Source organism: Toxorhynchites rutilus, chromosome 2 (assembly GCF_029784135.1).
Source record: "Toxorhynchites rutilus septentrionalis strain SRP chromosome 2, ASM2978413v1, whole genome shotgun sequence".
In the NCBI taxonomy this organism is placed as follows: domain Eukaryota; kingdom Metazoa; phylum Arthropoda; class Insecta; order Diptera; family Culicidae; genus Toxorhynchites; species Toxorhynchites rutilus.
Window position 1 is genome coordinate 3,142,009 of NC_073745.1, and position 16,336 is coordinate 3,158,344.

The 16,336-nt window shown below is 39.6% G+C and overlaps 1 protein-coding gene across 3 annotated transcripts in view; it reads left to right on the plus strand.

Annotated features, from left to right (window-relative positions):
- The window catches only part of LOC129764594 (putative inorganic phosphate cotransporter), a 104,894-nt gene that overhangs the window by 25,066 nt on the left and 63,492 nt on the right, over nucleotides 1–16,336 (plus strand). For all 3 annotated transcript variants that reach the window (XM_055763820.1, XM_055763821.1, XM_055763822.1), the window contains exon 2: nucleotides 11,557–11,768. In XM_055763820.1, coding sequence (XP_055619795.1) covers nucleotides 11,717–11,768 — 52 coding nt within the window. In that variant the 5' untranslated portion in view covers nucleotides 11,557–11,716. The remainder of the gene's footprint in view (nucleotides 1–11,556; nucleotides 11,769–16,336) is intronic.

Sequence of the window (16,336 nt, forward strand, 5' to 3'; positions counted from 1 at the left end):
TTGATCCTTCTTCGTATATTCCCAACCGTGTTTGTTTCCCTGACTACATCAATTCCTCTGTGCATTTTGATCTGTCCATGAAGCAAGATATCCATGGATATTCAGATTACCAACGATCGAGGATCGCTCCAACGATCTTCGATGAAAAATATAGGGGTATCAATTGTGATGATATGTACTTTACTGATGGGTCCACTATAAATGAGTCCACAGGATTTGGAGTGTTCAACGAATTTTTTAGCACTTCACACAGTCTTCAGAATCCTTGCTCAGTGTATATTGCTGAATTGGCAGCAATTCATTGGGCGCTGGACAGCGTCGCCTCACGACCTGTTGAACACTATTACATTGTAACGGATAGTCTTAGCTCTGTCGAAGCTATCCGTTCAGTGAGGCCGGAAAAGCACTCGCCGTACTTCCTTGAGAGAATACGAGAAATTTTGAGTGCTTTAACCAGACGCTGTTATGTCATTACCTTTGTCTGGGTCCCCTCACATTGCTCAATTCCGGGTAATGAGAGGGCTGACTCATTGGCAAAGGTAGGTGCAATTGAAGGCGATATTTATCAGCGTCAAATCGCCTTCAATGAATTTTATTCTTTAGTTCGCAAAAATACCATCGCAAACTGGCAACGCAAGTGGAATGAAGATGAATTGGGCCGGTGGTTTCACTCGATTATCCCTAGGGTTAGCCTCAAACCGTGGTTCAAAAGTCTAGACTTGAGTCGGGACTTTATTCGCACCTTCTCCCGACTCATGTCCAATCACTGTTCGTTAGATGCACTACTCTTCCGTTTCAATCTTGCCAGCAGCAATCTCTGCGTTTGTGGCCAAGGTTATCACGACATCGAGCACGTTGTTTGGTCGTGCGAGGTGTATCTGGTCGCCAGAACGAATTTAGAAAACTCCCTTCGGGCCCGAGGAAGACAGCCCAATGTGCCGGTGAGAGATGTGTTGGCTCGGTTAGACCTTGATTACATGTCCCATATATATGTTTTCCTTAAAGCTATAGATCTTCGTGTGTGATTGTCCCTACATCCTTATACCCTCCTTTCCTTCCTTTGCGGGTAATTCGTCCCCTTGCTATAAATAGTAGAATAAGTTGAAATGTAAATACACTATAGATATACGAATAGATTTATGAAATGAGTGTTCATCAACATTGTTACAATTTCCTTATATCCCATCCTTCTCCTAAAAATATGTCACCCTCCTAAACTCGAGTACACCGCGAGTAATCGGTTTTCCACCTTACTAACCATAGATGTAAGAAAATTGTTTATATATATAGTTTTAAAATTATATTTAAGAATTCGGCTCCTTTAAACTTAAGTAACTGAGCCTGTAAAAATAAGCCTCCGGTTGATGGTTCGTTGCCTGGTCAAGTGGCGCCTCGCTTCTTACGGTGGAGTGGAAAAATGGAGCAATCTTTATTTTTTTAAAGAATTGACGATTTTTATCATCGTAGAATTTGTATGCTGTCTGAAAAAATATTAAACGGAAACGGAGAAGGAACTTTGCAAGTAGTGCTTCTACCGTGAAAATATTCACCCCATCACCTCGACAATAGAAGCATTACATGACTTCGCTCCACAAGGGTTGTCAAAAAACATGCAGATCAAACATGCATAAATGTATGTAATTTGCGAACGCAGCACCGCATAACAACAGGTGAAACACAAAGAAGGCGCGGTGACTTTTGCGTAACAGTCCAAACTGGAACTAAGTAGCCAGCTGGTGAGTAAGTTCGCGACGCCCGGCTGAGCACTGAGCGGAGAAAATGAAAGTGCCAAACGCAAGGCCCACTGGGATCGGATGGTGCGTTGTGTGCTTTGTGTGGGTCATTTGAGACTTCACGGGAAGAACGGAGGGTTGCCTATCTTGATTGATGCAGGAAGAAAAATGTGTGAGGCAAAATTCGAAGAAGGACTAGTTAGCGACGAATGGTTAAAAGAAGAGGACAGGCCGGCAAAAGAATGTTGGGCCCTCAGGAGAGAGAGAGGGTACATAATTGCCCATCCGATGGACAATTGCTGTTACGATGGAATGTTATCAACTGGTTTGTCCTGCAGCGAACCGGACGAGACGCAGCGTGACGCTTACTTAACTTCCGTGGAAAAGCCCAAAAATGTGGTTTCGATCGAGTAGAATCAATAAGTTCATATCGCATAGCATGGAACATAATGTGTGCGAATTTCACGCTTCCCAAGGCACTTACGAAACTCTCATAGCATCTTATTATTGTTTTCTAATGAATGAAGCGCGTTTTAATTAGACACAGGCTACACTTAGTTTACTAACTGTTTTGTTGCACTGATTGTAATCGCTCGTACTGTTATGCCACATCGCCGATCTGCTTAGATGTTTTCCTTCTGAACAGCTTTTAGAACTTTATTCACACCTTGAGAAACACAAGGCAAACAAACAAGGCTGCTAGAATCGTAAAGTTTAGCTGCGAAAGCGCTGCGAGTTATTAATGGGATTATTAAGAAAACAAAGCAACAGCAAAAAAATCGATAAGAACTGGTTGTTTCAGCTGCTCTGTAGTTGATAATATTTTCATTTTTGGGCCTGCCAAATCTATACAGGATGATGAAAGCGTTTTGACAGCGTGGTTTTCGCTTACCTCATCCAGTTGGGATAGTTTCAATCTAATCGCACGAACTATCAATCGCGTTTCGAAATGCTATTAAGCCTGACCAAGCTTCTTATCGTCGCTCGTGTAACTCACCGCTTTGGCAATCGTTAAGTCAGAAGCGCGATGGAGGCTAATGAACTTATCAATTATTTTAGCCGCTTTATCGGTGGGACGCTTCAACGACCAAAAGCACACACATCCAAATTGGCATCTCGAGATGTTAATTTCCAACGCTCAACAACGGTCACCACCGATCGTGTTCTGAAAATCGAAAGTTTGTCCGGTTCACCGTTGAACAAACAAGAATAAAATATGCTGATGCATTCAAATTAATTTGATGGATTCCTAGACGAATGCCTTCTCTCAATGTTACAAAAAAAAAATCTGTTCGTCGCCATGGGGACTCGAGCACGTGAACATGGTTCTCTGCTGTTGGGTAGTTGCGTACAATTCCCTAATTATTTGCGATCTGTCAAGTTCTAACATTCTCTCTGTCGCCAATAAACTAACAAAAGCTGCGATCATTAATCGATGTCTTCCTGACGACTGTCGAACGCGTCTGGAATTTGATTTTCTTTCTTCTGTAACAACAGTCCATACATATTAAAAGGTGCGCGTGTGGACATTGCAAATTCAGCAAATTGTTATTATTCCGCTCATTGTTGATTGTCGTTCCGTTGACACGTGACGTGACGGGCTGGCGTGGTGGCGATCTGACTCACCCCCGAAGCATGTCAGGTATTTGGATTAGTTTATTCTTGCTTAGTTCAGTATGTTAACGATAACATTGTTCGTTCAGATTGATATTTGTTGATCGTTTGCGATCGATCGATTTGTCAGTCGCGCAAACGTTTGTGAGGATTTTGTTTTCACTGTACAATTGCGATACGAAAAATCTGATGGATTTACAAGCTGACTTAGATGAGAAATTTGAAACAGTTTCAAGACAAATAACAAATAATTCTTTGAGAGGTCTAAACCAAAAATGATTGTTGATTACCTACAATGCTCCTATCCCCTGTACCGTTTATGACATATTTAGGCAGAAGTTCATGAGATTGAATCTAGTGCAACATGCAAATAATTGCTATACAGATAGGAGAAAAGATGTTTTTCGTGTAACGTTTACGCTAGTGACATAGATGAATATCTAAATTAATCCAAATAGCAATTTGTATCACTGCGTCAAGCATTACGAGAATCAAATTTAAGAAAAGACATGGTAATGTAATTTCTGAACATGAAAACGCGTAACTTTTTATTCCTCACTAGGTGACCCAGCAAACTTCGTCCCGCCCAAAATTTGTTTTTTGTTATCAATACCTTCAAACATTCACGTTTTCTTACTATGAGCAAGTTCATGGGTCCAATCGCAGAACTGTTCATTCATTGATCTTCTAATGACCCCGTTGAATTTACCTTTTACTATAAAATTCCTAGTATTTCTAACAAAACTCATCATTATAATATCAGATTATTTTCAGACACAATTTTCGTTCAAGATTTTTCAACCACTTGCAAATAACATGTTTCTCCGATACACGGAATAAATGTTTTATACAGAAAATATGATAGAATAAAGACAGCCCTAAATCGGACAATTTCTTCCTCGAGTTCTGCTCTTATCAACACATTCGGTGATACTTTTTTATTGGTATAGATAGAAGCAGATATAGGAGTGCGATTCATTCCTTTAAAATCCCTTTCCAGTTTCGAACAAAGATCAATTTCGCTAGCGCAAACATCAAATGGACTACACTTGTCACTATGTAATTGTAGAACATATGGGATTTTAATCATCTGAATTTTCCCTTTATCCTTCAGAGTTTTCCGAAAATTTTCAATTGTCATGTTTGGTTGGAATATTTTTGAATGAAATATGTGTAATATTTTTATGGGACCCCCTCTCCATTCCAGATTCTCCATTTTATTGCTCCTTAACCTCCACATGCAAAATTTGGTTCCATTTGCATGATTAATTCTCGAAATATGCAGAAATTTGTGTTTCATTTGTATGGCAGCTCCCCCTTAGAGAGGGAGGTGGAGAGCCTAACCACCATAGAAACATTTATTGCACCACAAACCCTTCACATGCCAAATTTAGTTTCATTTGCTTGATTAAATCTCTGGTAATGCAGAAATTTGTGTTTAATTTGTATGGCACCACTTTCTTAGAGAGGGGGAGGGGTCTCAAACTATCATGAAAACCTTCCCGGTCTTTGGGTTTCCTTACAACCCCTACACTTCCAATCCCTACATTCCCCTACATTCCAATTTTTATGTTGATCGGTACAGTGGTTTCCGAGTCCATGAGAATCAGACAGAAAGACAGAAATCCATTTTTATATATATATATAGATTCTTCCCGTCGGAAGTTCGCATCAAATTATTCTCATCAGATATTCGTTGGTACATTTGCAGCAATACCATTCCTGGGTGGATTTCAACGCTCTTCCTATTCAAAGTAATCTGGGACAAAAGGTGCTCCATTTCTGCAACAGATTTATCATTTCTACTTTTGTTTTTCCTACCTTCTGTTTCTCTTGCCATGTTTTGTGAGAACCCCAATAGAATAAAATGCGTTTTCGCTTCTCTAAAATATTTCACGCGACCACTGTTCTTCGATTCATCGATTCATCATATTGATGTCTACTGAAAATTTACAATGTTGTTCGAAAAATATTTATTTTATTAGTATTGGAAAATCGAAATCGGAAAATACATGAATACGTCTTCGAAAACAATCGTAGCTATCCACCGTGTATATCATTCTATCCAAGGGGAAAAAAATCAATAAACAAACGAAGCCGCTATATACACATTAGTCTTACTCTAGTCAATCTCAGTTTCGCACAAGCTAGCGAGCAGACCAGAGTCTTTCCTATTGCTGTTAATGCATACAGCGGTTTCGCTTGATACGAATGTACATGTATGTTATATCTATACTGTTAGTTCCTGAAGAAAAGCCAAACATTACGGCGCTAGCCCCTTTGTGATGCTCTTTCCCTCCAGTATGCATCAAAATAGCAAAGCGATCAGTAGATTTCTAATCACGAAGCAACAATCTTCCTACCGTCTGGTGGAAAATGCTTTTGTATCTTTGCATCACACGCACACATTGATATTATTTATATATTGGTTGTTGGTATTTATATATGGGTTGCTAAAGATAGATTGAGTTGTTTGTGTAATGTGAAGTATGGTTGAATCACGCGCAAGCATGGATAGCATAGGGATAGGATCGCCTGTGGTTACTGTGTCCCTAGAAGGATTGGAATTGGCGATATATGGGAATCCTGTGTATTTTTCTCGCGAGGGCAAGAAGGCATTTTGAGTCAACTATCTTCGGCTATTTTCCCTTTACAAAGCCACCAAAATTATTATTTTCAAAAAGCTCGATGCTTTCTAAAGTAATTGAATTTTATGTTTTTTTTTTGTTGGGAGAGAGCCCATTTGTGTTTTTTTTCGATCGACCATTCAATTTTTGCGTGATCGTGCATTGTTTCAATGTGCTGCGCATTTCAATCGATCTCGATTTGAAGAAGGTATTTTACTGCGGATTGGAAAATGAAAGCTAAAATATGTTCCGCTGGGGTGATTATCGTCTTCGCCGCCACCATACAACCGATTCCATTCGAAAATTTTCTGTTGCCGTTCTACGTAAGGTGCTGCATTTTAATATATCTGGATTGGAAACTTTTGACGTAGGACTACGTCTTTGATTTCTATATAGGAGGATCACTCTACGAAAAAGGTAGCGTTCATTAAGAGTTTTCAAATGCATTATACGCAGAATTGTTCTTACGATATATGAGGGGCTCAGAATGCAAGGGGTGTAAGTGACATGATCGTTTTCTCTTCATCAACTTTTTATTTAGTTAATAACTCAACTGCAAAAACTTTCCAATTTAAGTTTGCTCTAGAATCCGATAGATGAGGCTCAGAATATTTTCCACGTTTTCCACGTTCCATACAGCTGGGAATGTATTTGCAGCTAAGTTATGACCCAAAGAGAGAGTCGATGTAGAGAAATCGATCAAATCACTTACACCCATTTCATTCTAAGCCCCTCATATGTTATAATATATTATAATATATTACATGCATTACATGTTAATGCTGAGGCTGAGAGTTACATCGAACATGTTGTTGTTTCGGAAACGGCTTGCGCCGTTAAGTACCCCTCATTGATTCTCGCTTAGACCATATGCGCGAATATAGGAGGGTTAAATCCTCTAGAATTCAACATTATTTCTTTTTCCATCTCTATATTTAATATTTTTTGCTTTCTCTCTCTCGCTCTCTCTTTCTAACTTCCTCTCTTTCGCTTTTTCTCTTTCTCTCTTTCTCTCTCTCTCTCACTCTCTCTCTTCCTCTAACAAATATAAATATTTCTCGCTTTTTTCTCTCGCTCTCTCTCTCTCTTTCTCTCTCTCTCTCTTCCTCTAACAAATATAAATATTTCTCGCTTTTTTCTCTCTCGCTCTCTCTCTCTCTTTCTTTCTCTCTCTCTCTCTCTCTCTCTTTCTTTCTTTCTCTCTCTCTCTCTCTCCCTCTCTCTTTTTCTCTCTCTCTCTTTCTCTCTTTCTCTCTATCACACAACAAGTCGGCGGTGGCAACGAGGGCGTTGGAAATGATTTTTTTCGAGGTCGAGAGTTTGAGATAAGTTCCCTAAATTGTCCTTTTTCTAGACTAGAGGCGGTGTTCCCGTGGCCGAGTGGTTAGAGTTAAGGCGCGTCCACATTATGCCGAATGATGCCGATCGGCCTGTACCAGGCGGCATATTCGGTTTGTTATGTAATGTGGACGCCACATCGGGTGCACGAAGCCGAAGCCCCATCGGATGTACGAAGCCGTCACGAACAAACGAAGCACCATGTCGTCAATGCTAATTTACTTCATTTTGTTTTAGTTCGACTTTCTCGAACCGGACCCACTTGTTTCGGGCTGTACGTCCACATTTGGTCGGCTTTACCGGGCGGCCAAGGCCGCTCGGCGTAATGTGGACGCGTCTTTACATATAATCGGGTCGGGTCGGGTCGTTTCGGGGGATTTTTCTTCAAAAAAGTTCTTCCGACCCATACTGCATAGCTCGCCACTTTGATCAGAGGCGTCTCGTCCGCCTGTTCATAGGAAAGGTAGACAATGTCAGAATAAAATGTATATTATTTCACATTTGTAACATGGATGAGGAATTATCGATGATAACTTTTTTTTTGTGATTTCCATATTATCGTGAAGAATATAATCTGATAGTTACATTTGACTTCACTCCAATCCGCGCGAAACACAGCCTCAACGCTACGAAATAAGCAGTAATGGCTACCGGGTTCAAACCATTCATCTGAACCCGCCGTCATCCAAACACTGGGCAAACACAGTCAACCACGTATAAAACTACTATGACGTAAAAATGACGTTTTAGGTTCAATATTTCTGCTGAACGAAACGAAAACGATGGAAAATACACACCACCACTCTTCAGTGTTTGTTCGTGGTTGTCATCGTTTCCCTTTCTGTTTCTTTTTCTATTCCCGACGTCATTAAAATTTGAGAGAGGGCACGAGACCGCGAGAGTATACAACACCAAACACCCCGAGCGAGCATGATGCAAATAACAAAACGAACAATTTCGTTCATGATTTCTGTGGATGTGCTGGTATTCTTTCGTTAAGGTGTGGTTTTAAATCGAGCGTTCTTATCGATTTTGTTCATTGGACAACTTGAACCCGGTACATATAGTACACGTTTGTCTGCTTACGTCTCAAAACCTTCGCTGCATTGGCCGGTCATGTGAATGGAATAGCTGCGTACTTTGGTCTTAATGCTGACAAAATTGTGACCCAGAGCTATGATGGCGCTACTGTAATGTCCGGAGATAAATCTGGTGTACACATACGGATGTTCTTTATCAAATTTAGTAAAAAAAAGGAATTAGACGTAGTAGAATTTGTGCGTAACGTGCCTTGTTTCTTTAGAGAAGCTCAAAGCAGATCATCATTTCGATAGTAAGCTCAAAAATGCAATTGATGTATCTGGCGAAACTGTGAATGACAGTAACGTCATCAGTTGTCGTCGTTTATATGAATCGATTATTGATAGAATTATTGACGAAATGACGAAACGGTTGAGGGTCTAGATTAATACAATTTCGTCGCTTTGTTGAATCACGAAAAATTTGCCGACTTCGATGTCGCATTACCCACTGGGAATTTGAAAATGCATATTTCATACCGCTTGAAATTCGATTAAGCGAAGCTTCGCAATAAACTGACGGTTCTTTTTAAATTATAGTCATTATTCCGATTATCGTTGGAAAAAACCTGCATCAAACCTTCTCCGAATCGGCTGGCCAGAATGATACTGACATTGCCTAATACAACGGCATCCGTTGAAAGTTTTTTTACGTAGGGTTACGTCTTTCGGGAACATATTGGGGTACAAATTAAAAATCAAAAATCGAGCACATCTTAGAAATTGTCCAATTTCAAACGCGTATTGCTCAGCCATTTAATGATGGATTAGTAAAATTTTTGCGTCAATCGATTTCGGCACTCCATAACAATTTTTTTTTATATTCAGTAAAATAATATATGTCATGAAACTAACTATCGAACAAATGAAAAATCTCAACCCATATGCTAACGGAAGTACCCACATCTGATTGGTCGAAATTGACGACACATGCGGCGGTTCCCTAACAGAGACATCAAAACCAAGCTGCCTGGGGGAATCCGGCATTGTAGGGGGAACTTTTGCTCCCACCAAATGTGTTCCCTAACAGAGACATCAAAACCAAGGTGCCCGGGGAAGCATTGCAAATATATGCAAGTTGGGGGAATTTTGTATATTGCAAGTGAGGTGAGTGACACGATTAATTCTAGCAAATAAAAAAATTTTAAACTTTAATGTTAGTTGCTTCGTGAAATTTCATATCAATGACCGATCGTGTATTGTGAAAAATTTAGCACAAGTGTAAGTGTAAAATTGTATATGGTAGCATTTGTGTTAAAAATGACTTGATATATGAAATATGATATATGAAATATGATATATGAAATATGAACTTGTCGTTCGGTTTAAGTTGTTTAAGCTGTTAAGTTGTGTTCATTTTCACCCAAGGAAAGTTCATACGGCGAGAAAAGCTGGAAAAGTAAAGAAATATTCGAAAAACTGACTTCCCATATGCTTTACATATAGTATTAGGTGTTGTTAGTCCAATTTAAATTCGCATTGGGTTGAATAAACACTTAGAAAGTAAAAATTATAAAAGAAAATTACCTTTCCCATTTCAAATATGTTTTCTCTATATTGATGTAACATGTTTTTACTGATGAGAAAAATTGATAATTGTGTTCGGTATTGATAATTATCTTATATTACATTGGTGAGTTTTTTTTCTTTATTTCATCCATACATAACACAGGAGGCATCTCGTCTAGGGTCACAGAGGGCGGTTTTCATCATATCTCATTCCACTTCGGCATCTTCTATCTGATACGCCCCATATAACGACTAATTATCATCCTTATGTCATCATTACTCGGTTGTAAACACTGGTGGAGTGAACAAACAATACCCAACAACCAAACAAAACGGCCCTTTTCGGGACCACCAAATCATTATCAAAAAGTTTAATTCTTCAAACATATCCAAAATAAAGAGATAGCCTAACGGAATCCTACGTCTATGCGGTCGTGTCTCAGACACAACCCTCCTGTGACTTTTTTTGTTGTTCGACGGATCAAGAATTATCTGCGGTCGAGATCTGACCAGAAACGGTTATTCGGAATTATGATGATGACTGTGGAATATGATTTCCTTTATGAGATAATGCAGATGCCTTTATTTGATAAGGAAATCATTGATAAGTTTGCGCTCATAGTTGACCGTTGGATTCTTTTGTTATACAGGCAAACCTGTTTTTGTGCGGGGGATAGGGACCGCATAAAACAATTGTGTTCGCTAAACAATTTGAAAAAAACTTTTTGTTATGTGGTAGATAGGGACCGCATGGAAAAGGTTTCCTTAAGAAAACAACCCAAATCCTAATGATTCCATTCGTGATCAATATTCGATTTCCTTTTTTCACTTTCATAAGCGGCCTACTCACTTGCGCGGGTAATAAAATCAACTTTTTGCTCCTGTCAATAAGCTCCTACTGACACCTTAGAACAAACAAAACAAAACATGAGATTTTTTTTGAAATACCGCACTAAAAAAGTCGCACCACAAAAATCGCACAAAAAAAATCGCATTAAAACCGCACATAAACTGGTTTTACTGTATAAATAAATGTTGAGAAATAAAAATGTTAAAATCTGTCATCGCAATACTGTTGTTTTAATGTTGCAAATCAAATTGAACAGGTAGCTCAGTCGGTCACGCGTCGCATCATTCATTGGGTTACTTTAGTTCTGTAAATCCCATTCTATGATTGAATTTCTTTTCCGTGAGTCGCTGGAACTATTTTAACGCCCGATTCAGTCTAATTGAAAACTCTACACGTTCACCACACGTGCCTCGGGCGACGCGAGTTGGTTCTGAATTCTAGTTGTTTTTTTTAAATATATTTATCGTCACAGTCCACTAACCACTGCGCTAATTATTATCGTTTGCCACTGGTAATAAAGACAATCAGTCCTGTTTGTGCCATTTTCATGCCGTGTCATGTAGGCACCTGGCACCTGTTGAATGCAAAAGGCCTGCTGCGATCGGTACGGTTACTGACGCCATTCAAAATATCATTTTGAGCGGTTGTTGTCAATGGTAGTCACCGCGTGCTGCGATCAATGAATTAAGACGTACCGCTACCGCTATGTAAATTGATGTTTGCTGCTGCCGCTGGCCCCCGGACACGTTTCTCAAATCAGGATTCTAATCACGTTTCTCTGTGTGTTCTCTTTCGCTTATTTCCAGATTGGAACAACAACCACGTTGAGCTCATCACTATTCAGTATTATTATCTTTATCAACATCACCTGAGAAGACGGCATTGTCCGTGAAGCGCTAGCCGACCAATTCGGAAATCGTTCCAGCCGTCAAATTGCAAGCCAAGCGAAATCCTTACAAGGCCAACATGACAGTATCGAAAGAGTTCCTCGCCGAAGTCGAGCCCGACAAGCCGCAAGGTAAGTACATTCTGTCCTTCAGCTGAGCAGTCTTGTGTATCGCCCCCTTAGAGCGCTGCCGCGTTCGGAGGCAGATGCACCCCACGCGGCGATACGCAAGTGCGCGAGCCTTAATGCGTTTCCAATCTAAACCTCACCGCCCGAAACAGTTGTGAATAACAGATACGTGACGGCGCGGATGAGCTGTTGTTTGCGAATATTAATTGTTGCAAATGTTGAAAAGCGGTATATTTTTCTCCCGTGACATTGAAGAGAATTCGCACGATTGTGTTTCCGCACTTTGTGGAAGCGCTCGGGGCGTGAGTCACGGAACACATTGATGATGATGGAGTGTGTGTGTGTCCCTTCCGCTTAACGCCACTTCGTCCGGTGATTGTAATTTGTTTTTGTTTTCAACCGTCAAATTAATTCTGACAGTGTTAGCCTTGGACACGTGTACTCACGCTTCGAATTTTTTGACGCGCTTAAAGCATTATCTGTACCGTCGCAATCACTTTCGAAGCGAGGTGAAATATATAATCACCCTTTCCCATTTTCTCACGTTTTGGTCGTGTTTTGTGTAGAGAATGAATTAACGGCAAAACGTTGCAAAGTGTTTAATAGTGGAGAGAAAAGATGACTTTGTGCTTTTAGCGTTTACACAATGTAAACCTTTCATTTCTATTTGCGAGATGACTGTCTGGTAATGTGTATCTGTCTCTTTTATCAGACCAATTGTTCGGAGGAGGTGTAATCAACCTTAAAGAATCGTTGTCCCTGACAAGTAGATTTACCTCAATCAGACCCCATTTCAAAATGTCTAAACTCTACAGTACTGAAGAGAAAGAGAAAGATAGAACCAGCCAATCAAAGGGAATTTGCGACGTATGATTGACCTCGCTACAGATAGCGGTCAAGTGGTTTGGATCCGTTTGATTATCCAATTGAGAGACGCATATTCGCTGATAAGAACAGTGCTCAGTGATCAAGAACCTGCGACGATGAAAGTTGTCGCAGTTGTCCGCAGCGTGGTGAAATGAGCGCTAGTTGGAGGGGTTATGCCACCTGGTGGAGAGTAGCAAAACCTGTGTCTCAATCAGCTACTTTATGTATTTCGAGAAAGCGATAATGCTATCAGTACGTAAACACAGCTCGGAGTGAAGACAGTGTATGGTTCACTCTGCGCTGCAGTTTGCCCGTTTGTGTTCCGTTTGACCTGAGCCAATGCTAAATATAGATCGGCCACGATCGTTTGCGTAATGATTTCCGCGCGAGAATGTGCTCTTTCTGATTGGCCAATGATTATTGAATATCGAATATTCATATCGACTCTTTGTTTTTTTTCTCGGGAAATTATAGACATACAGGGTGGGCCATTTAAAGTGGAAGGATTTGTTTTTGCAATAGCAAAGTAAAGAAGTGGAATTTTAAAATTTGTTTTTGAAATTCATTTATTTTGGTCCAAGGAGATTTGTTCTAACTACTTTTTGATTATGATATCTCGTAAATGACCGCCTCTGGCCTTGACCGCAAAATATGCCCTTTTTTCGGCATTTCCCATCACTTTGCCCAATGTTTCGGCCGATATGGCAGCAATTTCTTTTCGGATATTGTCTTTCAGCGCAGCCAGGGTCCTTGGTTTACCAGTGTATACCTTGGATTTTAAATATCCCCATAAAAAAAAAGTCAGGAGGCGTCAAATCACGTGATCTCGGTGGCCAGTCATAATCGCCGTTTTTCGATATTAATCTTCCGGGGAACATTTCGCGCAATAATTTGGTCGTGGCAGCCGCTGTATGGCATGTAGCGCCGTCCTGTTGGAACCAGTAATTGTCCAATTCATTTTCACGAACAAATGGCAATAAAAATCGGTTATCATTGTCCGATAACGCTCCCCATTCACGGTTACCGTTGCTCCATTTTCGTTTTCAAAGAAGTACGGGCCGATGACTTTATCGGCATAAATGCCACACCACACAGTAACTTTTTGGTCGTAAAAAGGTTGCGTTTCGATGAATTGAGGGTTTTCAGTAGCATAAAACCAACAATTTTGTTTATTCACTCCTCCATTCAAGTTGAAATGCGCCTCATCAGACATTATGATTTTTTGCCAAAAGCCACAATTGAGAAGTTATTTTGAATGTACAGCTGAACAATTTCAGCGCGTTGTTTAGGTGTGTATTGTTCCATGGTTAAAATTGTACTGAAATGACGCTTCCAACGCGGTATGACATTTGTTAATCTGACATCTCTGTCAAAAGTTATGGGGTTGCCAGATGCTTCCACTTTAAATGGCCCACCCTGTAGTTTGATCGACATAGTTTTTCATATAACGTTATTTTTATAAAGACGGAAACCTTAAGTAAACATTGATTTTTTTCGTGAATTCTAATAAAAATATATAGCTATCTTACCACAAATTGATGGTCTAAGTCTCTTTTTAAAATTAAATTTGTTTTTGAGGCAGAAATTGTGCAAAATGAATGTGTCCTACATCTTTGAAAAAAGAATGACTCGGAAAAGACGGACACTTGACGAGACAAATGGACACATGGGGTGAGAAAGATGAAAACTAACTGCAAATTCAAGTTTATGTACTCGATATGTTTTGGAGGTCTTCAAGGGAGAGGCGATCGTACCGTCGTCGAGTATAGACGTGATTTTTTTGCTCCGCGTTTATTTTTTTTTTCGTCGTTCGTCATGGTTAATCGTGTTTCGGCTGAACTTGTTATAGTGTTAATTTGTGATCGTAAATTGTAGGTTATTCAGAAATTTGAAAATCGGTAACAAATCGTGGAAATCGGAAAGGCTGAAAATACGTTGTTTTTCTCTGAAATAATGTTTCATTTTCATAAAAAGAAAAATGTGCGCGTCTACTTGTCGGATCATTCTAGTTTCCGTCTGTGTTTTTGTGATGCGGCTTAGATTTTGTAGGATAATATGATGGTGATGAGAGGAAGAATGTTTCGACAGAAGTCAATTTATAATTTTAATTTTTATGACGAATTCCTTTGAATGCATGTTGTGCTAACGGCAGAAAAGTTTAGCGTCATATTCGTTCGTCTTGTTCGTCGTCCTGTGCGTGTGTCATAAAAGTGCTCTCTGAAGTGTAGACAACACTTGGTCAACACGAACGCATATAATAAACAGCAGTGATATTATCACCAAGAAGAGGAGCAGTCCGCGGCCCAAAATTGAAAAAGATTCTAATAATGTGATAGTAGTGGTAGAGCGTTTTTATTTTGGTACGACAGCGAGAGAAATTGTGGTAGTAAGAGTGGGGTATCGGTGTGGAGAGTTTTTCGTTAGCCATTTAAGGGAGAGTGAGTGGAAGCGGTAGAAGGAAATATAGTCTCCTACGATACGTCATCATCGCATTCGTTCACCAGAGACCTTTTTCTATCCCTCTCTCTTTTTTTCACATGTATTTGTGGTTGAGCAGAGGGAGGTGATTGCTTTCTCAACTTAGATATTTACGCTTTGTATAAATCACAACGCTGCTCTCTCTAAAATGAATCTCATGGCTCAAACAAAGACATCTAGAGATGCTCATGTTGAAAGGTATTGTGTAACTTATAACATAAAAATTTTAACGACTATAAACACGTAAAGTAATTTATTTGTGAATAATTTGATCCGTTCATTACAACGCATATCAGTATAAGTGGGGTGAGACATGTTTTCCTTGGAACTTGTTTTTTTTTCACCTGATGACATATTTGTTTCGGGATCTGTGCGGCCGATTCAACTAAATTTTCTTCAGCGGGTGGCGCTTATTCGATGTATTTTTTTTATGGAGTTTGAGAAAATGTACGTGCAATTTTAGAGGCTTCTCTCGGTTTTTCTCAAATTTCTCAAAAATAACTTGATTGCAGCGTACGTGCAATGAATAAATAATATATGGCCTCGATTGATTTTAGGGATCCCAAAGATAACTCTAGCCATTCGCGATAGAAAGTAGGAGCGATAATTGATAGAATATATGAATTTCTCTCTATTACCTTCTCAGGTTTCTCAAAAATAAACAGGAGAATTATTTCGATGATACTTTTCATTATAAATAATAGAATATCTAGATTTATCCCGGCAAGGTTTCCCAAATATAACACACCGTCATAGCGATTGGATTTAGGTAGAAAGCGCGTGCGATAAATAAATCTTTTTCTTGAATAACGTTCCTAGAGGAACTTTGCCTTCTCAACGTAGTATTACTTCCGTCATTTTTATTAGTACTTAGTTGAGATTTCTATGCCGAATAACACGCCTTGAATGCATTCTGAGTGGCAAGCTATAGAATACGCGAGACCACAGTGCAAGTCGGAGGAAATTTCTCTGACGAAAAATTCCCCCGACCAGAACGGGAATCGAACTCGAATCCCCAGCATGTTAGGTGTGACGCTAACCACTTGGCCACGGGAGCACGATAAATAATAGAATATGTAGATTTCTCTCGGTTACCTTCTCAGGTTTCCTAAAGATAACGCGGAGAGGTATTTCGATGAAAAGTATGTGCGATAAATAATATAATGGAAATTCCTTGGATTTGTCAAAGATAACACTCCGCCGTCGAGATTGAAATAAAAGTATAT